General features: G+C 41.1%; 1 protein-coding gene across 1 annotated transcript in view; it reads right to left on the bottom strand.

The window, feature by feature from the left end:
• Positions 1-26475, bottom strand: part of mcph1 (microcephalin 1) — a 286557-nt gene that overhangs the window by 245090 nt on the left and 14992 nt on the right. The window contains exons 4-9 of the mRNA XM_072251122.1: positions 24287-24405; positions 19812-19896; positions 17392-17503; positions 11500-11628; positions 7578-7679; positions 159-1457 (exon numbers count right to left, since the gene is read on the bottom strand). Of these exons, the coding sequence (XP_072107223.1) occupies positions 159-1457; positions 7578-7679; positions 11500-11628; positions 17392-17503; positions 19812-19896; positions 24287-24405 (1846 nt within the window). The remainder of the gene's footprint in view (positions 1-158; positions 1458-7577; positions 7680-11499; positions 11629-17391; positions 17504-19811; positions 19897-24286; positions 24406-26475) is intronic.

The raw sequence follows: 26475 nt of genomic DNA, 5'->3' as shown, positions 1-26475 counted from the left end.
GTACATATTACAATACCCCTGAAGTATGCTTATGATTAGACTAATAGTGCAACTGAAATAATATCTCCCCTATTTAATGGGCTTTATCCATATCTTTTTAATGTGATAAAGAATCATCTTAATTGCTTTTAGGTAGTGTAATCAAACAAATCACATACTTCGGCTGGGTGCACTCTGATCGTTGGCATCCAATTCACTGTCAACTCTTTGCAGTTTTAGGTTGTCTTTGTATAATTTGTCCTCTTGACAGTCCTGTACTTTTTTCTCACATTCTTTCTTATTCTTCTGATCAGAGTGTTGCGTGGAAATTATTGAGTGGGTTTGTGGTTCATGAGGCAAATTGGTTGGTATTTTTATGGCTTTAGGAAGGCAATTCACAGTGGCATTATTTGGAAGCCAGTCCAGCATTTTCTCTTCATGACACTGTCGCAGTTCTTTCTTCTCTGACACTTCACTTATAGATTCTTCTGATTCATCAGAAAAGCATTTATATAGTTCTTCAATATGAGATTTCCTCCTCTTACGAATTTCAGGCTGAAGTGTAACACTGGTTCCAGCGTGGATATTTTTGCTAGTCAGTGCAGCTGTGTTGAAAGATTCATTATCTTTGTAAACAGAAGCATTGGGTTGCACTTCAACACTGACACTTGCTGCGCTTTTTGCCCGTTTATTTCTATCCACACAATTCAGTGGATTGATTGCCTGCAATTTTCTCTTTTGTTTCATGCTTCCAAAAGTAATTCTGGGGGGACTTGGTGATTCAGGCAGGAGTACACCCAATGAAAGCCTTTTACTTCTTTGGTGGTCTTTCTGGTTAACTGGAGAAAAGAAGTCCTCATAAACCAACCTGTCCTCTTTAACAGGCAAGTTGCTTGCTTCAGATATATTATTTAGACTTGATTTAAAATAGTCCTTACATAATTTCCAATTTTTCTTTGAACTACATTGATCTTTCTTAGTTGCAATTGAAAAATTAGATTGCAGAGGATAATTTTTATAATGCTCATTTGATACAAAATCTGATTCTCTAAGAGAGTGATTTTCTACAGTCGTTGTTGACTTCACTGGTGGAAGTGACTGCACAGTTTTATGTAGTAGTGCATTACAAAGGTTCAGATCTGCTGTGGCATTGTTCAAATCTTTCACACTTCCTTCAGAATACTGATCATTCAATTTCTGATTACATGAGCTGTCTGAGACTTTGTCGCGATGCAGAGAAGTGAGGGTACTCGTCCTCAGAAACCGTAATTTCATTTTAGTAATCGATTTCTTTCTTCTTTGCGGTGAAGTTTTTTTGTTTCCATTCTGTGGCAATTTGATTAAATGCATTCCTTGTACAAAAGGCACTGTGCGGGAATGTTGACCCACTTGTCCTTCATAATCATCTGAGAGTGAAGTCTTGCTTTGTTCAGAAGTTTTATTAACTGACGCACCTCCAGAATCAGTTTCATACTCTTCTGTAACAAGATAAATAACTTCATTATTAAATGCATGAAAGTAAGCCATGGAAATACGATAGGATTATGAAAACAGAAAACAAAGGTAGTGGATACAGCCCAATCCATCACGAATAAAGCCTTCCCCACCTATGAGCATATCTACATGAAGCACCACCACAGAAAGTAGATTCCATCATCAAGGACCCTGACCATTTAGGCCATGCTCTCTTCTTATTGCTGCCATCAGGAAGGAGATACAGGAGCCTCAGGACCCACACCAGATTCAGGAACACAACTATCATGCTCATGTACCACAGAAAACTCATCCTACACTGAAATGTTCCCACAACTGATGGATTCATTTTCAACAACTCATATCATGTTCTCAAGTGTAAGCGGGGTGGTCATTCTTTTAAGTGTGCCAGTTTTAGAGAGGTTTTGGCTCACCAGCTTAGGCCAGATAAACTATCCTATAGGTTTCTCTCTTTGTTCTTATTTGTTCATTTCTTGTCCAGTGTAGCGAGAATGGCTCCAGGGGCAGTGTTTCATTCTGTATTTGGGATGTGGGAGGTGTTGGAGACCTCTAGGCTCCTGGATAAACACATCTGCACCAATTAAGGATCTGGAGTTGCAGCTCAATGAACTTTGGCTCATACGGGAGAATGAGGAGGTGATAAGATAGGAGCTACAGGGAAATAGCCATCCTCAGATTGCAGGTGACTGACAACTGGGTGACTATCAGGAGGAGGAGCAGAAATGCACAGCCCCTACAGAGTACAGCTGTGGTCATTCCCCTCAATAAGTAGACAACTTTAGATACTACTGAGTGGGACAACCTAGCGGGGAGACACAGTGACCTGGCCTCTGGCACTGAGTTTGGTACTGTGGCTCAGAAGAGAAGAGAAGTAAAGAGGACTGCAGTGTTGATCAGAGATTCCATAGTTAGAGAAACAGAGATGAGATTCTGTGGATGCGATAGAGACACGCGAATGGTGTGTTGCCTCCAATAAAGCCAAAGAGAGGCGTATAATAGAGCAAAAATTAGAAGTTAGAGGATTGGGAAGCTTTTAAAAACTAACAGAAGGCAACTAAGAAGTCATTAAAAAGGAAAAGATGGAATAGGAAAGCTTGCTAAAAATATTAAAGATGACTCTTCAAATTCATAAAGTGTAAAAGAGAGCTGAGAGCGGATATCGGACCACTGAAGAACAATGCTGGAAAAGTAGCAATGGGAGTCAAGGAAATGGCAGATGAACTGACAAAGTATTTTGCAAGACTCTTCATCGTAGTAGACACTAGTAGTCTGGTGGAAGTTCCAGAGCATCAGGGATTAGTAGTTTGCCATGACCAGGGAGAAGGTTCTTGGGAAACTGAAAGGTCTGAAGGTACGCAAGTCACCTGGACCACAAGGTGGACATCCCAGATGTGGCTGAAGAGATTGTGGAGGCATTGGTAATGATCTTTCAAGTATCACTAGATTCTGGAATGGTTCTGGAAGACTGGAAAATTGAAAATGTCCCTCCACGCCTCAAGCAGGGAGAGAGGTGGAAGAAAGGAAATTACAGGTCAGTCAGTCTGAGCTCAGCAGATGGAATTGAATGTTAAGGATGTGGTTTCGGGGTACTTGGAAGCACATGATACAATATACTGTAGTCAGCATGGTTTCCTCAAGGGAAAATCTTGCCTGACAAGTCTGTTGGAATCTTTTGAGGAAATAACAAGCAGGATAGACAAAGAAGAATCGGTTGATGTTGTGTATTTGGATTTTCTGAAGGCCTTTGACAAGGTGCCACACATGAGGCTGCTTAACAAGTTAAGAGCCCATGGTATTACAAGAAAGATTCTAGCGTGGATAAAGCAGTGGCTGATTGGCAGGAGACAGAGTGGGAATAAGAGGAGACTTTTCTGGTTGGGACTGATTCTCTTTATGTTATATGTCAATGATTTGGAAGATGGGATTGATGGATTTCTGGCCAAGTTTGCAGAAGATACGAAGAAAGGTGGAGGGGCAGGTAGTTTTGAGGAAGTACAGAGGCTACACTAGGACTTAGACAGGTTAGGAGAATGGGTGAAGAAATGGCAGATGGAATACAGTGTTGGGAAGTGTATGGTCATGTACTTTGGTAGAAAAAAATGAAAAGGTAGATTATTTTCCAAATGGAGAGAAAGACCTGGGAGTCCTTGTGCAGGATTCCCTGAAAGTTAATTTGCAGGTTGAGTCAGTGGAGAGGAAGGCAAATACAATGTTGCCATTCATTTCAAGAGCTCTAGAATATAAATGCTAGGATATAATGTTGAAGCTTTATAAAGCACTAGTAAGGCCTCACTTTGGAGTATTGTGAGCAGTTTTGGGTCCCTTATCTTACAAAGGATCTGCTAAAACTGGAGAGGGTTCCAAGGAAATTCATGAAAATGATTCCAGGATTGATGGCTCAGGGCCTATATTCACTAGAATTCAGAAGAATGAGGTGTGACCTCATTGAAACCTATCAAATGGTGAAAGGCCTTGATGGAGTGGTAGTGGAGCAGGGTATTTCCTATAATGTGAGAGTCTAAGAGCAGAGGACACAGCCTCAGAATAGAGGGGTGTCCTTTTAGAACAGAGATGGGGAGGAATTTCTTCAGCCAGAGAGTGGTGAATCTGTGGAATTCTTTGCCACAGGCAGCTGTGGAGGCCAAGTCTGTATGTATATTTAAGACAGAGGTTGTTAGATTCTTGACTGGTCAGGGCATGAAGAGATATGGGGAGAAGACAGGAGATTGGGGCTGAGAAGAAGACTGGAACAGTCATAATGGGAATGGCAGAGCAGACTCGGTGGGCCAAAGGCCTAATTCTGCTCCTAAATCTTATGGTATTATGGTCTAACAAGATGAATACAACTATTTTACATGCATAAACTGAACACTTACAAATCCAGGAACAGCAGATTAAACTTTGGAGACAATAATCCAGAAATAAAATAAATTGACACAATAGGAATGGTGGACAAATATTTAAATGGTCAAAGCCAATAAGTCAAATACTTGAAGTGAAGGAGAGGCCCTCTATTGGTCAAGGTCAACAATAAATACTGAATCCTAGCTGTCATACCCAAGCCAGCACACAATCCAGGACAGTACAACATCCCCCTCCACGCAGCTAAACAATTCCAAGGAAATGCAGAGACCTATATAATTTGGCAGTTGCGGCATTGCAGGAGTTGCCAATCAACGTTAGCTCAAGGGACTGCCTGAGGAACTCGGGCTCCAGACGTTTCCTTGGGCTTTACTCCCAGTCTTCCCCATGAGTGGAAAAATTCTTAAGGCCATGGAGTCGCAGAGTCATAGAAACAGCACAGAAACAGGCCCTTCAATCCATCTGGTACATCATGAACCATTAAGTTCCATCTGCCATTTTCTAGTTAGTCCGGAACCCACTTCAAGCTCTGATAGCCTTCCTCGTTACACCCCCAATCTTGGTGGCATCTGCACATTTGCTGGTGCAGTTAACCATATAATCACCCAGATTGTTGATACAGATGACAAACATCAACAGACCCAGTACTAATCCCTGCAGCATTTCACTAATCAAAGGCCTCCTGTCAGAGAGGCAACCCTCTATGACTACTCTCTAGCTTCTCCCACAAAGTTAATGTCTCATCCAATTTCCAACTTCATCTTGAATGCCAAGCGAGTGAATCTTTTTGACCAACCCCCAATGTGGGATCTTGTCAAATGCCTTGCTGAAGTCCATTAAGACCCATTAAGAAAACATCCACTGCCTTGCCTTCATCAATATTCCTGGTAACTTCCTTGATGGTTAGGCATGACCTACCACACATGAAGCCATGCTGACTATCCTTAATCTGTCCATGTCTATCCAAATACAGTACTCATATATCCGGTCCTTTAGTATGCCATCTAATAACTTTCCAACACCTGAGGTCAGGCTCACTATCCTATAATTTCTTGGTTTATTTTTATAGCCTTTCTTAAACAGAAGAACAACATTGGCTATCCTCCAATCCTCTGATACCTCACCTATCACCAAGAATGATTTAAATTTCATATCTGAAATCCTGTCTGCCCACTACCCTGGACCCCCATCAATTTGCCTATTGCACCAACAGGTCTACAGAGGACGCCATCTCCACGGCACTTCATTCTGCCCTGACTCACCTGGACAGCCCCAACTCTCACGTCACAATGCTGTCATTGATTTAGTTCGGCATTCTATACAAGTCAAGTCAGGTCACTGTTTATTGCCCTTTCAACCATAACTGCTGGTACAGAACATAGGAAGAATGAGACGTTTCCCAGGACCATGGTGCTAATGAAACAATACAAAAACTACACTGAACTACGTAAGAAAAAACACAAAAACTACACTAGACTACGGACCTATCTAGGACTGCATAACAGGCCCCAACCTGTTAAGTTAGACAACCTCTTCTCCTCCATTCTCACCCTGAATACCGGCGTGCCACAAGGCTGTGTGCTGAGCCGCCTTCTGTAATCCCTTTTCACCTATGACTGCGTTCCTGTACACGGATCTAACTCCATAATCAAGTTCGCAGATGACACCATGGTGGTTGGCCCGTTCAGAGGAGATGACGAGACTGCCTACAGGGACGAGGTCCAGCACCTGGCTGCGTGGTGTGCCGATAACAACCTGGCCCTTAACAGCCAGAAGACCAAGGAGGTTATTGTGGACTTCAGGCATGCTAGGAACCACACTCACGTCCCCATCTACATCAACGGAGCTGTAGTGGGGTGTGTATCAAGCTTCAAATTCCTTGATGTCCACATTTCCAAAGATCTCACCTGGTCCCTGAACTCCTCCATCCTGATCAAAAAGGCGCAACAGTGCCTTTATTTCCTGCGGAGCATCAAGAAAGCTCACCTCTGTCCCAGGATACTGACAGACTTTTACCGCTGTACCATTGAGAGCATACTCACCAACTGCATCTCAGTGTGGCATGGCAATAGTCCGTATCGGACCGCAAAGCACTCCAGCGAGTGGTGAAAACTGCCCAGTGGATTATTGGCACCCAATTGCCCACTATTGAGAACATCTATCATAAACGCTGCCTGGGCAGGGCGAAAAGCATTATCAAGGATGCATCTCATCCTAACCACGGACTGTTTACTCTCCTCCCATCCGGTAGGCGCTACAGGAGCATCCGCTCCCGCACCAGCAGGCACAGGAACAGCTTCTTCCCTGAGGCTGTGACTCTGCTGAACCTCACATCACAGTGCTAAGCAGTATTGCACCCATAATGGACTGTCTCCTCAGTACTTTTATATTTGTATGCTGTAGCAATTAATTTTTATTCGCAGTTATCTTGTAAATAATACTATTCTTTTGAACTTCTGGTCAGATGCTAATTGCATTTCATTGGCTTTGTATCTGTACTCGGCACAATGGCAATAAAGTTGAATCTAGTCTAATCAATTTCTGCTGGGTCCGAGGGAACACCTTGTCAGGCACTAGGGATTTATCCACCTTAATTTGCCTCAACACAGGAAAGTCTGTAATCTGTAGAGTCCATGAAGTTGACGCCATTTGGCCTTACTTTTCTAGACTGTGTACGTCTCCAGATGCAAACATTACATTTAAGATACCTCCCACCTCTTTTGGCTCCTCGCATGGATTACCACTCTGTTCTTTCAGAGGACAAATGTTATCCCTTGCAATCCTTTTGCTCTTAATATATCCGTAGAATCCCTTATGACTCTCCTTCACCTTGTCTGATTAGGCACCTTGTCTTTTAGCCCTCCTGATTTCTTTAAGTATTTGAGATCCTTCCTTCTCCTAAATGAGCTGCCAACCATGGCTGACGAGCTGCATCTGCCCAATTTGAAGGGAAAAGTAAGGAGATACAGGAAAAGGGTCAGAGGGCAGAGACCACAGCAGGCTGGTGAAAGGCAGAAATAAGTCAGGTGTTCCCCATCCACACAAGATCATTCTACAATTTAATTTGTTTCAAAATAAGGCTGGCAAATCTTGTGATTTCTATCTTTTATCAAATTGGCTCCACTGGGGAAAAACGTACAATTTCCTCTCACAGGTACACAAGATGAGTAAATTTTGCATGTTGAAAAGAAAGATTATTAAAATTCAAGCAGCTTAAATAATATACATTTTTGTCCACTTGCCTTCAGATAATGCTTTTGATATTGCTGTGGGAGATTCCTCAAGAATTAAGTGGCAAGGAGAGACAAGAGAAGCCGATGTTGTCAACTGTGACATTTGAGAAGCTGTGTGAAGACAATAAACAGTTATATTAGACCCAATGTTTGTGCAATATACAACAGTCTGATCTTTCCATACAGACTGGCTCATAAGTTCTTTCCATATAAACAGAGGGATCTCTTGTATGCAAATTCAAGTTAAGCTCACTGACTCATATATAACCAAACAAAACAAAGATCCTCTAGGCCATGGTGCACCCACAAAATATACATCAAACACAGCACATAAACCAAAATATTGCCACAAAGAAGTTAATAAAATATACTTCAAAGTGCATATGGTAAACAACACAGGTACACAGTACAGTAAATAGCTTGCTTTCCTAATGACGAGACCTCAGTGGTGGCATTAGTTTCACGGTCTGAGGGAAGAAGCTGCACCCAGTTTGCCGGTCTTTGTCCTGATGCTTCTGTTCCTCCTTCATGGCAGTAGTGGGTCAAAGAGAGTGTGGGCAATGCACACAGCACTTGGAGAATTACTTTAGCCCCATCTCTGAGATTCAGGAGGATCATTGAAAATTTAATCTGTATCAGATTTGATTACTGCCTCCAAACAATTTCCTGAATTAAGCAATCAGCTATTCCTTGGCCAAAACTCAACAAATAACCACAGAAAATAAATGCACTTCAGCCTGCTGAAAAAGGTTGCAAGACTATATGACCATGGTACGAAGGTGATGAGTAACAACATGAATCTGTGTGAATCTGCCAGTATTCATCTCCACAATTGCCAGCAAGTGAAGGGCTCCCATCAAGTTTGCATTCTGCACACAACTACCCCTGCATCAGGTCTGCAAGCTTATTCACAAGTGAGAAAGAAGAACTTCTAATTTTTTTAAATTAATTTTTTATGCTTTTCTGCAGTGACACTACAGAGAAAAAACCTAACAACAAAATGGAGATTTATACAGTGCAAAACAAACAAATCCAATATGTAATTCATAACAATAAGAAAAAGCACCCAAAAGAGAATTATGTAAAATTGGTATCCACCCCAACCTCCCACTGAAAAAAAAACCTAGGCCAAGGGAAAAAAAATTAATCGGAGCATTCAACCCCAGAGAACTGTAAATATATATAGGAAAAAGTATAATGCCGACTACCAAAAGTATAATGTAATTCACAGCAAAAAACCATATAACTTACCAAAAAAAAGCTGAAAGCAAGGGATTGTAGCATACAAAAGAAAAGAATAAACTTACCCTAAAGAAGAATTATGAAAATATTCAAAAAAAGGTCCACACACCTTATGAAACTTTATGTCCGAATTAAGAAGTGAATAGTTAATCTTTTGAGGTCTAAACAGGCCATAATATCACTAAGCCATTGAGCGCGAGTGGGTGGGGCAGCATCTTTCCACCTAAGGACCAATCGTCTAGCCAAGAGGGAGGCAAAAGATAATGTTCGACATTTAGTCGGACTCAAGTGCATATTTACTTCACCCAAGGTGCCAAAAAGAGCAACCAGAGGGTTAGGTTCTAAATGGCAATTAAGAATATGAGATAGGGTTGAAAAAACTTCTCTCCAGAATTTCTCTAGACTAGGACAGGCAGGCCCAGTACATATGAATAAGGGAAGCCTCAGCCCCTTTACACTTATCACAGACAGGACTAATGTCACTGTAGGACTGCGATAATTTAGTTTTAGACATATGAGCCCTGTGTACAACCTTAAACTGCAAAAGGCAGTGGCGAGCTCTTTTCGATGGGTTAGATTCTATTATTTTATCTTATCTATGGAAGGGTAAACGCCCTAGCCTTAATAAAGCTCACCTTCAAAAATCTAAAAAGGAAGGTGGTACGGCCTTGCCTAATTTTTGTTTATGTTATTGGGCAGCCAATATTCGTTGTCTTATTTTTTAGTCTTTCTTCCATAATAAGTCTGACTGCCCAAAATGGGTGGCAATGGAGTTGAACTCTACTAAGGATCTTTCAATTTCCGCACTTCTTGGTTCTGCATTTCCTTGTCATTTGGCTAGAATTATTGTTAATCCTATTAACAGGCATACTTTAAGAATACGGGCTCAATTCAGAAAATTTAATGGTCTTCATGGTTTTTCTCTCTCTAGCCCTATTTTACACAATCATCTTTTCCTACCTTCCATGCGGGATTCAACATTTTGCAACTGGTATAGAAAGGGTATTAGGCGCTTTGAAGATCTTTTCATAGATAATCATTTTGCAACTTTTCAACAACTGTCTGTAAAGTTTAATTACCTAATACTCATTTCTTTAGATACCTTTAAATTAGACATTTCATTAACCCTTTGATATCAAACTTTCCTGAGATGCCGGAGAAAAATGTTCTGGACTTGTTTCTTTGTATCAACCCATTGGGTAAAGGTTTAATATCTGCTGTTTGGGATAAGTTAGTGATTCTGAGGTGTGCCTCTTTTGATAAAATTAGAATTGCCTGGGAACAAGATCTAAATATCTCCTTATCTGATGTGGTTTGGGATTCAATTCTTAAGTCAGAACTTCTAATATTAGACAGAAGATGCCTGTTATATTTGCTTTATGGCCTCAGTTTAAATGGGTGGGGTCACTTTATCAGCAGATAGTACAACTGGGAGCATAACTTGGCCACCTGTGAAACCTCTCCCTTCTGTCTTTTAAGTGCAGCACCCTGGTTCACATTTTTACTGCTATGCTGTAGGTATTTCATTTTAGCAGTTGTGAAAGAGCAGTCCATTCTGCTTTCAGCCTTCTTGGGTTATCGTTGAAGAAAAGGGATGTGTCATCCAATTTAGATGGTGAAACGGGGAGAAGGTTCTAGAGAATACTGGGGGAGAGGTTATGTGAGGGACACTAAGGTTGGTCTTGGTGTTTGTTTGGCAGGAGATGGACAGAAGACGCCGGAGGGCACCAGTCAGAGGATTTGATCCAATGGGAAAACGCGAATTTATGCAGCCAAAGCATGGAGGTCTATCAAGAATCAGGAAATATGGCTTTTGGAAGATTTGAGCTCCAACCTGTGGACATTTGACTGTTTAATTGTAATAGGCCCTTTTTATTTTTTTTCTTTTCTTTACTAACTCTTTGGTTAAATTAACGTTCATAAATACACAATTGTATGCAATGTGCAATCCGTTATTTCATGCCGACAGTCTATTACAGAGGCAGTAATTCACACAGCATTCATACAAATTGGGGTTTGGGTGGGCGAGACACCTCAACACCATGGATTTGGCAGAACCAAAATCACATACTCCCTAGATGTACGAAGCCAGAGAATGATGGGATCCCACTGTGGAACCGACAGGCTGTTAGCGAGAGGTTAACGAGCCGCATTTCCAGAAACACCCAGTGAAAGGAAGTTTCATAAGCATGACTTGCTCTAGAGCATATATGTGCCACCAATTATACGCAGAGGCTCCTGGCACCACACAAATTCAGTTTAGCAAGGTCCATCCACAAACAGGGCTAAGTGCACAACTAACAGGTCACTCCAGCAGCAAGCTGCTCGCAGCTAGTTTGGATCTATAACTAACAACATTCCATCAATCTTCAGGCCATGACCCTCACTGACGTGCTAATAATTTTTTGTGACTGTGTGTGCTATCATAGCTATAAGTGTTGTGTGGGATGGTACTGTGTTTTGCACCTTGACCCGGGAAGAACGCTGTTTCCTTCACTTGTATACACATCTTTAGTGGAATATTATATCTGACTTTCTGTTCTCCGATAATTCCACACAACAGTTTCATATATTTTGCATGCGTCCCATGAGCATTTTATTAGAAAACAGTATTTATTGAATCTATGTTAAATTAAGTTGGAGCACATTAATATCTCAAATCTTGAAATTGCATGCAAGGAAAACTGACCTGTAGGTGAAAGGTTTTCTCTTTTTTCTTTCATTTCCTTCAATCTTTCTTGCATTTCGCAGAAATGATTCGGGGGAACCGATTTAATTTTAGCAGCTTCTTCAAATGAAAGTAACGGCATATCAGCTCCTTTGAAAATACAAAAGGCAGTTTAAATGGGGACAGATAGGAAATAATAGATGAAATTCCGCACTCTGAACTAAGGTTACCTCTTTTCCTTGCTGAAGCTTTTGATGATCCATAAAGATTCAAGAGTCAGTTGGTACATTTTGTTATACACTCAGTGGCCACGTTATTAGCTACCCCCTGTATCTAATGAAGTGGCCACTGAGTGTATGCTCATAATCTTCTGCTGCTGTTGCTCATCCATTTCAAGGTTTGATGTGTTGTGCATTCAGAGATGCTCTTCTGCACACCATTGTTGTAACGCGTGGTTGTTGCCTCCCTGTCAGCCTGCATCAGTCAGGACATTCTCCTGTGACCCCTCTCATTAACAAGGTGTTTCACCTATAGAACTGTCACTCACTAGATGTTTCTTTGTTTCTCAGGGACCATTCTCTGTAAACTCTAGAGATTGATGCGTGTGAAAATTCCAGGAGCTCAGCAGTTTGAAATACTCAAACTACACTACCTTGGCGAAAATCATTTAGATCCCACTTCTTCCCATTCTGATGATTGGTCTGAACAACAGCTAAACATCTTAACCATGCCTGCTTACATTTATGCATTGAGTTGATGATTAGATATTTGCATTAAATGGTGTACCTAATAAAATGACTACTGAGTGTACATGGAATATTTAGAAACATTACAACACCATGATAAAACAGTTCACTGACCTTGATTCAGGCTCTTCTGAAGAGAAATTAAAGCTGAATGCTATGTTGTACATTATCATATAGACTGTATAATCCACTGATTCAATTACTAACTCAACCTCCCTTCAAAGGATTCAAGTCCACCATTTCTCGTGGTCACCATCAATATCCTGTGAACCAGAGAAATCTCACCTCTCAACACAGGCAAATCATTAGCACACGACTCCAACCCATTTTGGCTCATTCACCTTGTTAAAAACTGGCATCATTTTCAAAGTAACTTGATATAGTATCAATCTCTCAAATCGTTCAAAAATGGCTATGCATCATTGAGAACACTCAAGCAAAGATATACTGCAATATTCAATAACAGGGCATTTTAAACTATTCTTTTACTACTGGATTAATTTTATGTGAGAATTTCTTGTCTTAAAGTTTTAAAAGACTCTCATACCTTTGGATTTTTTTCATTTTCATTTTGAATTCATTTGACATTTCCTGACCAAAATTTTTATCTTTTTACATTGGTTAATTACATTCGCAAGGCTCTTGTCAACATTTAACCGCATTACTATTACTTGTAAGTATTGTAGCTACAAGGTAATTTCATGCTAGACGTCATGTAAAATTAAGTTGCTAAATAGATGATGAGGAAAAAAAAGCTGCATGAAACTGCTTTTGGTCTCCCTGCTGTGGCAGACTCCAGCCATTCAGTGTCACTATGGTACAGCATGTTGATAGAAATTTTAGTGCTTAACTCAAGTGAAATTACAAGTTAGGAATTTATATGGCTGACAGTAGCTTCTTTTAACACCATAAGGTATAGGAGCAGAATTAGGCCATTTGGCCCATTGAGTCTGCTCCGCCATTTCATCATGGCTGATCCATTTCCCTCTCAGCCCCAATCTCCTACTTTGTAACCCTTGATACCCTGCCTAAACGAGAATCTATCAAACTTTGCCTAAAATATACCCAATTACTTCACAGCCACTTGTGGCAATGAATTCCACAAACTTACCACTCATTGGCTAAAGAAATTCCCCCTCAGCTCTGTTCAAAATGGATATTCTGATGCTGTGTCCTACGGTCCTAGACTCCTCCACCATCAGAAACATCCCTTCCACATCTACACCATCAAGGCCTTTCAACATTCAATTGGTTTCAATGAGATCCACCCCCATTCTCCTGAATTCCAGTGAGTACAAGCCCAGAGTGATCAAATGCTCTGCATATAATAAGCCTTTCATTCCCAGAATCATTTTCGTGAACCTTTGAACTCGCTCCAATGTCAGCACATCCTTTCTCAAATAAGAGGACTAAAACTGCTCACAATACTCCAAGTGAGACCTCACCAGTGCCTTATTTAGCCTCAACATTACATCCTTGCTTTTATACTCTAGTCTTCTTGAAATGAATGCTAACATTGCATTTATCTTCTTTACCACCAACTCTACTTGTAAATTATCTTTAGGGAATTTTGCACAAGACTCCCAGGTCCATTTGCACCTCCAATTTTTAAATTTTCTCACCATTTAGAAAACAGTCTCCATTTTTACTTCTTCTACCTAAGTGCATGACCATACACTTCCCAACACTGTATTCCATCTTCCGCTTCTTTTTCCATTCTTCTAATCTGCCCAAGTCCTTCTGCAGCCTCTCTGCTCCCAACACTACCTGTTCCCTCCACCTATCTTCATATCGTCCACAAACTTTGCAACAAACCCATCAATTCTGTCATCCAAATCATTGACATGTAACACAAAAAGAACCGGTCCCAACACAGACCCCTATGGAAAACCATTGGTCACCTGCAGCTCCCTTTATTCCTTCTTTTTGCCTCTTGCCAATCAGCTAATGCTCTATCCATGTTAGGATCTTTCTTGTAATACCACGGGTTCTTAACTTGTTAAGCAGCCTTATGTGTGCAACTTTGTCAAAGTGCATTATCATCCACTGATTCTCCTTCATCTGTCCTGCTTGTTAACTCTTCAAAGAATTCCAACAGATTTGTCAGGCAAGATTTTCCTTTGAGGAAGCCATCTGCTAAATGCTCCTATTCTTACCCTTACTGGCTCGTGACACAGGTTACTACCCGAGAGATCCTGCTTTTCAGGTCCCTAAAATCTCTCCTCAGTACCTCCTTTCCTACCTATGTCATTGGTGCCAATATGTAAGACTTCTGGCTGCTCACCCTCTCCCTTTAGAATGCTGTGGACTCTATCCAAGACATCCCTGACCTTAGCACGTGGGAGGCAACATACCACCCAGTTGCCTCTATCACAGCCACAGAATCTCATCTCTATTCCTCTGATTATGGAATCTCTTTATCAATACTGTAGTCCTCTTAACCTCGTCTCCTCTGAGTCACAGCAGACTCAGTGCTAGAGATCCAGTCGAAGCACCTTCCCCTCCCCCTAGCAGATTAAGAGCATCCAAAATGACATACTTATTGAGGGGAACGATTACAGGGGTACTACCAATTTCTTTCTTCTCTTAACAGTCACCCAGCCTTCTGCAACCTGGGGATGACTAGTTCCCAGCAACTCCTATCACTTCCTCAGTCTCCCGTATGAGTGGAAGGTTAACGGCTACAGCTCCGATTAACTTCCTTCTACTTTGCTCTTCTCACCCTTTACTCTTCAACCTTCATAATAATAACTACCGTTGACAGGGCTATTTTCACACTAGATATCTGACGTAGATTGTTCTTTTAGCTTATTTTTATTTAGAGATACAAGGCCCCGCTGGTCCTTCAAGCTGTGCAGCCCAGCAACCCTCTGATTTAGCCCAAGCCGAATCACAGGACAATTTACATTGACCAATTAACCTACTAACCAGTACACCTTTGGATTGTGGGAGCTCACCGAAGCGCCCAGAGAAAACCGACGTGCACACAGGAAGGAATGTACACACTTGCTTACGAAGGATGTTAGAATTGAACTCCAAACTCCAATGCCCTTGAGCTGTAATGCAAAACATATTTGCTAATGCTACCTAGCCTCAAAGTCCACTTCATTTACCTGTTCTGTTCCTCAAAGGCCTTACAAGGAAGATGTACATTCTGTTCATTGTTATTTACCAAAACTCTTGTTCTCTTCTGACAATTACATGACCCAAGGCCAATTCCAGCTTACACCAAACTGAACTCCTCACTCACTGCAACACCAATGACCAGTTGACCAACATTAAACTATTTCATCAACATCACCCTTGTAATAGCTTTCAAAATTCCTTCAGTGATTTTCTTTAGCTTGTCATATGCTCCACATTGCAAACCATTTTATTCCTGCTCATTGACTGTGATTTCTTGAAAGCCCACCCATTACCATTAATCGAAAATAAACACACTTGCTACCAGTTGTCATTAATAATGTTAGTGTTTCTTTGTATTTACTGTGCATGCCCACAAGAAAATGAATCTCAGGGTATGTGTACTTTGATAATAAATTTACTTTGAACACCGTCAACCAAAGAATACCAACCAACTCGGCAACATACTAGAAGCACACACCCAAACCTGCTCAAAGTAACTCCACTGAACTCAGAATAACCCATCATTACACAAGTCCCCATCCAATTACAAAACTTCCACCCAAATTTCAGCAGCAGTTGTCATCTGCTCAGTGTTTGCCAAACCCTTCACCCATCACTTACTCTTCACTCTCTCCTAGGCAAAGCATAACGTTGACTAACTCCCCGGCAGCTCGGGTTCAGTCTTGCTCTGGCCACTCCACAGTCCTTATTTGTACTTGCTAAACCATTATCTAACTCAGTCACAGACAGTCCAAAGCCTGGCTGCAAAAGGCAGGTTAGGCATAGGGCTAGCAACACCATCCAGTAAAAACCCGGAGCTACAGAAATGCCAACGTAAGCTCTAAGCCATTGTCCATGGGAGAGAAAAGATATACCAAGAAGATGGGCCGCAACTGGAGGCAATGTGAAGAGTGGTCCAGGATAGATGACATTGGCAGGCTACGATTGGTAGCCTGTGACCAAGTAGGAGTGACGGGGCTCCAGAAGCAGAAACAATCAGAAATTCCAAACTTCCTCCACGCAGTCCAGTTTTTTTTTCTGCCATTCGCACCATTTCTACCCAGGGCAAAATTTCATTCCCTCTTCTCTTCCACCGTATTTACTAATATTTCTTCCATCCCACACCTTCCTTCAGGAGAAAATGATTATAACTCCGAACCCACCTGCTCCATAAAAGCTTCAAAACAGAAGAGAGAAACACAAAATACCCTCCACTCTTTCCCTTATCCTCATTTTCACTCCTTATCTCTGCACTTCACATCACCTGAGCTAGTGCACTGGCACTCATATCCTCAATCACCTTCAACTTCCCTCAAAATGTCTGTTCGAAAGAGTTTCCGTAAGAGCAAGCTGAAAAATCACACTGAGTTGCTGTTCAAATAACACGTGATTTATTAAACACTGGCACATACCAGGTGACCAGCCAAAGCTAATCTACCTGAGAATGAATTTGTTACACTTTTACATTCTCAGCTAAGGAGATTACCAGTAAAACTACATTTTGATAACAGAGTAGTGGCTACAAGAAGACTTAATTAACAGTCTAGATCCTGGCAACTGAATAAAATGATCATCCACAGGTCTAGCAGTAAATCCAATTTTCTATTACCCATTGGGTACACACTATTACAAAATTAGGGAAGTTCCTGAAACTTGGGTATCGTCACAGCTGCATTCCTTGTCTCCACTTTTGTATGCTGTTCGCTGTTACCAAATTATCACAATCCGTACCCTATTTACTAGTTATTAGCCCTCACTATTCCTTCCCCAATTTCTCTCTTTTCTACCTTGACTGACCCCTCCTTCTTTCATTCTCACCCTCACTCCTTACTACTTTTCCACTGTTTCTCATGCGACCATCTTTGTCCTTAACATCTTTCTACTTGATGGTGTAATCCAAAAAGTGTACTCCGTTTCTATGCACCACCTCCACTGGTCGCCACAGACAGACTTATTCGGCTGTGCTTACAGCTAGCAAATCAAAACAGTTTTCAGCATGTAAACAATGCTTAGTTTATTTTTAAAAAAACTGAACACTCACCAAGTGTTCTTTTTAAATCTAGCTCCTGAATCATTTGCTTAAATTTCTTCTGCAGCCTCTTGTTTTTCTCCGGTGTCTTTTCTATGAAGTCCTTGGGCTTCATACATCTATGCTGGAAAATTTATATCATGTAACAATTTAACTGCATTAAAAAACATAACATTTACAACCTATTTAAAAAAACTATGTTGATATTATTTTAAAATATTCCAAAATTAGAGAATGTGCATCCGCCATATCTGGCAATGACAGGAAACTTGTGTGGGAGAGTTGTTGAAGTGGAAGAGCCATTTCACTAGAAGGTTTCCACTGTCTCGACCTTGCAAGCCCGGGTCCCGTGATATGAGTACTTGTCACAACTGAGGCCTTCCTTGGATTTCCACAAAGAGAATATATTTTGCGGAAATCACTAAACTTAAAAATGGTAAAAACACGGTAAGTCCTACTTAACTAATAATTGGTAGTTAACAGGTTAATGTAATTACAAAGCTCAGGGATCTTGACAATAAAAACCAAATATGAATGCCTAAGCAGGTGGTGATGAATATAGGAATGATCCTTGATCCTTGAATTACTGAACATATCTTGTGATGGAAAGCAGGGATCTAAACGGGGGGGAGGGGTGCAACCGCAATATAAGTGACAATACATAGCCTTAAAAGCAACATTCAAAATTTATGTAAGAAATTTAGAATAATGCAAAGCTAAGAAGAAAATTACCTAATGTGAGAAGAGTAGGAATGTGAGACATATGTACTAGATCCTGATGTGCAATTTTGAGAATATTAAACGGGTATTGAACAGAAGGGGAGGAGCCGATATTATACCAAGTATGAACAAAAATTCAACTAGAACATTTCGACATGGCAAGGGTTTCAACTGAAACATGCATGGATGGTTCAATTTATTTGAGCCAATTGGGAGCTAGTGGATATGCAAACATTTATATTCCATCCCTAATTCATTCTTTGCAAAGTCACCAGGCCACTGACAGGCATCTGCGACACAAGATCAGGGAAGAAAAAAAGTAAAAACTTTTTCACAACCTTCTTTCGGGCTGACAGTCACCATTTCTGAAAGCATTTTTAGACTCCAGATTTGTTAAGCAAGAGGCATCGAACAAGCTACATACCTTTTCCCCCAGGTCGGAAATGGCTAATACAAGGGGTCCTAATTTTGAGGTGATTGAAGGCAAGTACAAGGGGATGTCAGAGTTAAGTTTTTTTAAATATATAATACACAGAGCGTGGTGTGTGCATGTGAATGCCCTGCAAGGGGTGGCGGTAGAAGCCGATATATTAGGGGCATTTAAATGGAGAATTGTGTAAGTGGGAGGGGTTAGATTGTCTAACCTTTATGGTTACCTATAATGTTGTGCCAACTTTTAACCTACTCTGAGATCAATCCAACCTTCCCTCTTACATAGCCCCCTATTTTTCTTTCATCTACATGTCCATCTAAGAGCTTCTTAAATGACCCCAATGTATCTGCCTCTACAACCACCCCTAGCACCCACCACCCTGTAAAATCTTACAATTGACACACCCCGACACATTCCTCCAATTAACTTAATTATGCCTCCTCACATTAGTCATTCTCACCCAGAGTAAAAGTCTGACTATCATCTTGTACACCTCTGTCGAGTCACCTCTCATCTTCGCTTCAAAGCTGAGAAAACTCTTCTGCACCATCACTTCCTTCCTACAATGAGGGAACCAGAACTGAACACAGTATTCCAACTGTGATCCAACCAAAGTTTTAGAGCACTGCAACATTACATCATGGCACTTGTACTTAGTTCCCCAATTAATGAAGGTTAACACTCCAAAAACCTCCTTAACAATCCTATCAACTTGAGTGGCAGAATGAAGTCAAAATAAAGATAATTCAGGCTATGCTGTTAAAAATGTCTACGGCAGTGCAGCCAACACTGATGGGCTAGTAGAACATGTCTATTTTTCAAGTTGACCTATTTGAGTGATAAAAGAAATAAGCTCCATTTTCTCTTTTAAACCTCCAAATGTTGAGCATCCCAGCCAAGTGCTATACAACTAAAGCCATGATTGCTTAAAAAATAGCCCAATATGCTGTAGTGTTCTTTGCTCTTTGTTCTGTCTCATGGCTTTTTCTCCCCATCCAGTGGAAAGTGAAAGGAAAGCTTGTGAAATTGCACTTGCATGCAACATTTTGTCTAATTGCAAGAGTAAAACTTTTACTTTCAAAGCATCTGCACAATTGGTAAATACACCCACTTTCAGTTACATATCAGCTTGCATTTTCAATTCAAGAGAAACTCACGCAGCTAAAGTGCCTTGCACACAAACAGAAAAACACCTGCACATTATCCTTAGTGTGTTTATGAAAACATAAAATTGCATATTGCAAAAAAAGTTAAAAATTATTCCATGCATTATACTCACAGTTCTCTTATTTTCAGCTAAATGTTTACTTTCATTTTTTGCAGGAAATAGGGATTCATCAACGTGGCTGTGCGTCACCAAACACCTTTAAAGTAAGTTAAATAACATTTAACATGATGCAGGTTACCTGGACAGCTACCTGTGTTCATGCATTAATCAAATAGTAACCCAAATATTTCACTTTTTTAATAATACATTTATATGCAGCCTATATAATCCAATGCAAGCTTAATATTTCCACCTTCCATGGACGATACCTCATACTTTGTTAAATCTGGATATTTAAAAGCAAGATAGTACATCATTTCTGCATAAAATACAGAAGCAAACAAGTTACATTGTCAATTTTACCTGTAACATGCTGGGAAAGGTTTCATTGCTAACGTAATGGTCTTTCTGTAGAAGCAGTGCTTGGGTCATGGTTAGAGATAACGGATGCTTTGGAATGTGAGCTGGGTCTTTTTGTTCGGGGTGAGAGGAAGAGAGAAGACGCTGGAGAGAACCGGTTGTAGGATAAGACCCAGAGGGGAGATTGTGATTCGATGGAGCCCAACGGCGAGGTCGACTGAGGATCCACACAGCAGGCTTATTCAGAAAGTCAGAAGGCATGGGATCCAGGGAAGTTTGGCCAGGTGGATTCAGAATTGGCTTGCCTGCAGAAAGCAGGGGGTCGTGGAGGAGGGAGCACATTTGGATTGGAGGGTTGTGACTAGTGGTGTCCCACAAGGATTGGTTCTAGGACCTTTACTTTTCGTGATTTTTATTAACGACCTGGATGAGGGGGTAGAAGGGTGGGTTGGCAAGTTTGCAGACGACACAAAGGCTGGTGGTGGTGTATATCGTATGGAGGATTGTCGAAGATTGCAGAGAGACATTGATAGGATGCAGAAGTGGGCTCAGAAGTGGCAGATGGAGTTCAACCCGGAGAAGTGTGAGGTGGTACACTTTGGAAGGACAAACTCCAAGGCAGAGTACAAAGTAAATGGCAGGATACTTGGAAGTGTGGAGGAGCAGAGGGATCTGGGGGTACATGTCCACAGATCCCTGCAAGTTGCCTCACAGGTAGATAGGGTAATGAAGAAAGCTTATGGAGTGTTAGCTTTCATAAGTTGAGGGACAGAATTTAAGAGTCGCGGGGTAATGATGCAGCTCTATAAAACTCTGGTTAGGCCACACTTGGAGTACTGTGTCCAGTTCTGGTCACATCACTATAGGAAGGATGTGGACGCATTGGAAAGGGTACAGAGGAGATTTACCAGGATGCTGCCTGATTTAGAGGGTATGCATTATGATCAGAGATTAAGGGAGCTAGGGTTTTACTCTCTGGAGAGAAGGAGGATGAGAGGAGAAATGATAGAGGTATACAAGATATTAATAGATGAAGTGGACAGCCAACACCTCTTCCCCAGGGCACCACTGCTCAATACAAGAGGACATGGCTTTAAAGTAAGGGGTGGGAAGTTCAAGGGGGATATTAGAGGAAGGTTTTTTTTATATACTCAGAGAGTGGTTGGCGCGTGGAACGCACTGCCTGAACCAGTGGTGGAGGCAGATACACTAGTGAAATTTAAGAGACTACTAGACAGGTACATGGAGGAATTTAAGGTGGGGGGGTTATATGGGAGGCAGGGTTTAAGGGTCGGCACAACATTGTGGGCCAAAAGGCCTGTACTGTGTTGTACTGTTCTATGTTCTATGAATTGAGCTCCAACTGGTATACATTTGACTGTTTAATTATAATGGGCCCTTTTTGTTTTCTCTTTCTTTTCCTTGCAAACTTTTCTTTAACCTTCATAAATATAATCCCTTTAATCGTATGCAGTGTGTTGTCTGTTGATTCTGGCACTGAGTTGTAACAGGGTTGCAAATTATACAGCATCTACACAAACCGAGGTTTGGGGTTGATGGGAGAGTCGTCTCAATCTCACGCGTTTGGCAGGACCAGAGTATGTCTTCCCTAGACTTACGTAGCCAAGGAAACCAACAGGGTTTCATACCTATTGCTAAGATTTTTTCCTTTGTTACAACAGTCTGCTGAGCCATTGCACATTACCAGGACAAGCAGACAGCATTGTAACAGGATGGTAAATATCATAAAAATCCCACTGGATTTCTCATATTTTGTTTATGGATTTTGAATAAAACAGGCAGAGGCATGGAGTTACGGAGCACTACATCACAGAAACAGGCCTTTCAGCTCATCTAGTTTGTGTCAAACTATCACTCGGCATCCATACCCCTACTATCAACCACATATCAATCCAAATTTCTCTAAAATGTTGAAATCAAATCTGCACCCATCACTTCTGCTGGCAGCTTGTTCCACACTCGTACCACCCTCTGTCTGTAGGCCCCTTCATTTTCCCTTTCACCATTTCACCTTTCACCCTCAAGAGGATTCGAGTACAGGAGCAGGGAGGTACTACTGCAGTTGTACAAGGCCTTGGTGAGACCACACCTGGAGTATTGTGTGCAGTTTTGGTCCCCTAATCTGAGGAAAGACATCCTTGCCATAGAGGGAGTACAAAGAAGGTTCACCAGATTGATTCCTGGGATGGCAGGACTTTCATATGAAGAAAGACTGGATGAACTGGGCTTGTACTCATTGGAATTTAGAAGATTGAGGGGGGATTTGATTGAAACATATAAAATCCTAAAGGGATTGGACAGGCTAGATGCAGGAAGATTGTTCCTGATGTTGGGGAAGTCCAGAACGAGGGGCCACAGTTTGAGGATAAAGGGGAAGCCTTTTAGGACCGAGATTAGGAAAAACTTCTTCACACAGAGAGTGGTGAATCTGTGGAATTCTCTGCCACAGGAAACAGTTGAGGCCAGTTCATTGGCTATATTTAAGAGGGAGTTAGGTATGGCCCTTGTGGCTACGGGGGTCAGGGGGTATGGAGGGAAGGCTGGGGCGAGGTTCTGAGTTGGATGATCAGCCATGATCATAATAAATGGCAGTGTAGGCTCGAAGGGCCGAATGGCCTACTCTTGCACCTATTTTCTATGTTTCTAAGTCGCACCCAACTTCAGTAGAAAAAGCCTGCTTGCATTTTATTTCTATAATGTATATAAAAATGATATACTGTTATAAACTAAAATTGATTAAGAATAATAACCTGCCTTGTTTGTTTTTCTGACAGGCTGCATCACTGTCTGGTATGGAAGGTCTGCTGCACAGGACCGAAAGAAGCTGCAGAGGGTGGTAAATCTAGTCAGCTCCACCTTGGGTACTAGCATACAAAGTACCCAGGATATCTGCCGGGAGCAGTGTCTCAGAAAGGCAGCATCCAATATGATTACCCATTATGAAAGTCAGGACCTCCAGCACCCAGGGTATGCTCTTTTCTCACTGTTACCATCAGGTAGGAGGTACAGAAGCCTGAAGGCACACACTCAGCGATTCAGGAACAGCTTCTTCCCCTCTGCCATCCAATTCCTAAATGGACATTGAAGCTTTGCACACTACCTCACTATTTTTTTTTAAATATACAGGATGTCTGTTTTTGCACTTTTTTGAATCTATTCAATATATGTAATTGATTTACTTGTTTATTTATTTTTTTCTCTCTGCTAGATTATGTATTGCATTTGCTGCTGCAAATTTCACGTCACATGCCAGTGATAATAAACCTGATTCTGATTTTTGTCTGACCTTAACTATCACATTACCTTACACCATTCGAGAAATTCCTTTTGTTCCACCCATTGCCACCGAGGCAGTTGTTTCTCATAACCTCAATTCAAAGATTAATTTATTCTCAAATTATGTATCCATACACAACTCCAAGTTCGACTTCTCCGGAAGCCACAAAATAAAGAAAAACCATGAAAGTTGTTCAGTTGGAGGGGAAGAAGCTGTTCCTAACATGTTGAATATGTGAAATTCAAATTGTTACTCTTTCCAGAGATGCTGCCTGGCCTTGAGCTTCTCCAGCAAAATCAATTTCTAGCTTGTGCAATCTTTTTTCACTTTAAGAGGCTTGGTACATTGGCAGTGAGCAACACACAGCTGTAAAGCTTTCGCCTCAGACACAAGGTAAGCATATTATGGAACAAGTGCAGAGACAACAAGCTGACAGTGTAAGGTAAATCTGTTCCTGTGAAAGGTGAAGGTAAAAGACAAGAAATCCAAGGAACCATGGATGTCAAGGATTAGATTAAACTTGCCAAATAGTAAAATGCCAAACAATAAAATTAAAATATGAAAAATCGTGGATTAAGAATGGGCTCCAAACACCCATTAAATTAAACAAAAACTCAGATCTTGACCAGCTTTTTTGATTCATGCTACAGATCTAACATGCAGAATATTTAATGCAGTACTTTGTCAAATGATTTTCCTCCGAGTAAAATATTGATTTCAAGGGAAATATACACTCCAACTAATCTCAAAAATCCACTTACCACCTTGCTTTCAAGTAAGTTTAAAATGCAAAGCAATAGTTTTTCCAGGTTTATTGAATTATCAATACCTTTCCACCCAAAGTACAGACACCAACTTCACACCCGTTTTCTGAGCCTTCTTCCACACACTTTCATGTCCATCCTTGAATATCACATGTGTCACTTGCTTATTGAAGTATTTTAAGACCTGCAAACAAATTTGGTAGTTTTAAAATTGCTTATCAATTTTTATTTCTTTTAAAAAAAGATAGTTTAATCACAAAACTCAACAATAAAACAGCAATGCATTTCAAACAACCGAAGACCAATAGCAAAATCATTTTCATTGTTTGAGGGGACAAACTCCTGTTTTTTGTAACAATATTGTGTTTTGTTCTGGTCTTGTGGAGACGGAGTTTTCAATAGTGAAGACCAGAAGGCACAGCCATAAAAGAGAAGGACGTCCTTTTTGAACAGAGATAAGGAGCAATTTCTGTAGCTAGTGGCGAATCTGAGGAATTCACTATCACAGACAATTGTGGAGGTGCAGAGGTTGAAAGACTCCTAACTAGCAAGGGTGTCAAAGGTTAGAGGGAGAAGGCAGGAGAGTGGGGTTGAAAGGGATGATAAATCATCTACAGTGAGATGGAGGACTCAACAGACCAAATAGCCTATTTCTGCTCCTCTGTCTCATGGTTATATGGTCATCTGCTATTGAAATGATGGGCAGACTGCAGGGGTGGTTTACGAGGATGTTGCTGGGACTACAGAATTACAGAGAAAGGTTGAGCTCATTGGGACGTTATTCACTAGAGTATTGGAGAATGAGGGGTGATCTTATAAAGATCTATAGGGTGGCGGTGGTTGTGGAATCAAGAATTAGAGGACATGGGTTGAAGATGAAAAGAGAAAGATTTAAAAGGAATCGGAGGGTGGTCAGTAGATGGAGTGAGCTGCTAGAGGGAGTGACTGAAGTAGTTACACTAACATTCAAAATGTACTTGGACAGGTAGATTAATAGAAAAGTTTCAGAGGGCTAAGGATCAAATGTAAACAAATAGGACTAGCTTAGATGGGAAGCTTGTTGGTATGGACTAGTTGGGCCGAAGGGCAGTTTCTGTGTTGCATGACTCTGTGACTCTCTAGTTCCAGGATGTCGATATGGTTGACAATGCCAGCATACGGAGATGCAGAGACTATAATTAATATAATGCACCCAGACCCTCCCACTCATAATTTATCACAACCGTCAACCTTTACAATGGATGTTCTACAGTGGGGAGTCATAACTACCAAATGCATCACCAGCACCTACCCACTATCAGGGACATACATAAAGAAAAGTGCTGGAAAAGAACCACTAACATCATGAAAGATCCCACCCACCCTGCTCTGCAGCCAGCAGTACTCCCTTCCAACCTTGCCATTGACCTCAAAGTTTCCTGTGCTTTTGAAAGCACTCATCAATCTACATGGAGAAATTGTTTCTACGTGAAAGAGTCAATCAATAATCTATAAATGGGACTAATAACCATATGGACCTACGGAGGCTGGAGAGTAACATGGGCTGTTGACAGGGGCCATATGTTATGCAAAGCTGGCTTTAGTCCTTTCAAATTAAAACTTAACAAGATGTTATTAAACTGAAAAGAGTGCAGAAAAGAGTTCTGAGAATGATGCTGAATGTCAGGGACTGAGTTACAGGGAAAGATTGGATAGACCAAGACATTTTCCCCTGGAGCCATGGAGACTGAGAGGTGATTTTATAGAGATACAGAAAATCATGAGGGCGGAGATTGAGTACACTTACCTCATCTTTTTCCCAGGACTGAGGAATTAAGAAACGAGTGGAAAGGGTTCAAGGTGAGAGGAACTTGAGGAGCATTTTTACACAGGGTGGTATCTATGTAGAATATGCTACCAGATAAAGTGGTTGAGGCAGGTACCAGTTGGACAGGTATATAGATAGGAAAGATTTGGATGGTTATGGGCCAAAACACTGGCAACTGGGACTGGCTTGGATAGGGCATTTTGGTCAGCATGGAGAGGTTGGGCCGAAGGACCAAACTAGCACCACTAACTTCTGACCTTGGACTCTCATTTGCCCTTTTAGTACACATATTGAGCTATCCAACGGGCAATACACAAGTGCTGCAGGTATCTCAGTTTTGGCAGCCTGAGTTAAATCATGGCCATGCCCTCTGAGCAAAGTTTTCAAGATCCCATAATTGCATTCTTTTCACCTGAGCTCCCTCACCCCTTCATATTGCAAAAACTT

The sequence above is a fragment of the Mobula birostris genome, chromosome 2 (genome assembly GCF_030028105.1).
Source record: "Mobula birostris isolate sMobBir1 chromosome 2, sMobBir1.hap1, whole genome shotgun sequence".
NCBI classification, from domain to species: domain Eukaryota; kingdom Metazoa; phylum Chordata; class Chondrichthyes; order Myliobatiformes; family Myliobatidae; genus Mobula; species Mobula birostris.
The sequence above is the reverse complement of the archived record's forward strand: the minus strand, read 5'-3'. Positions and strand labels throughout refer to the sequence as shown.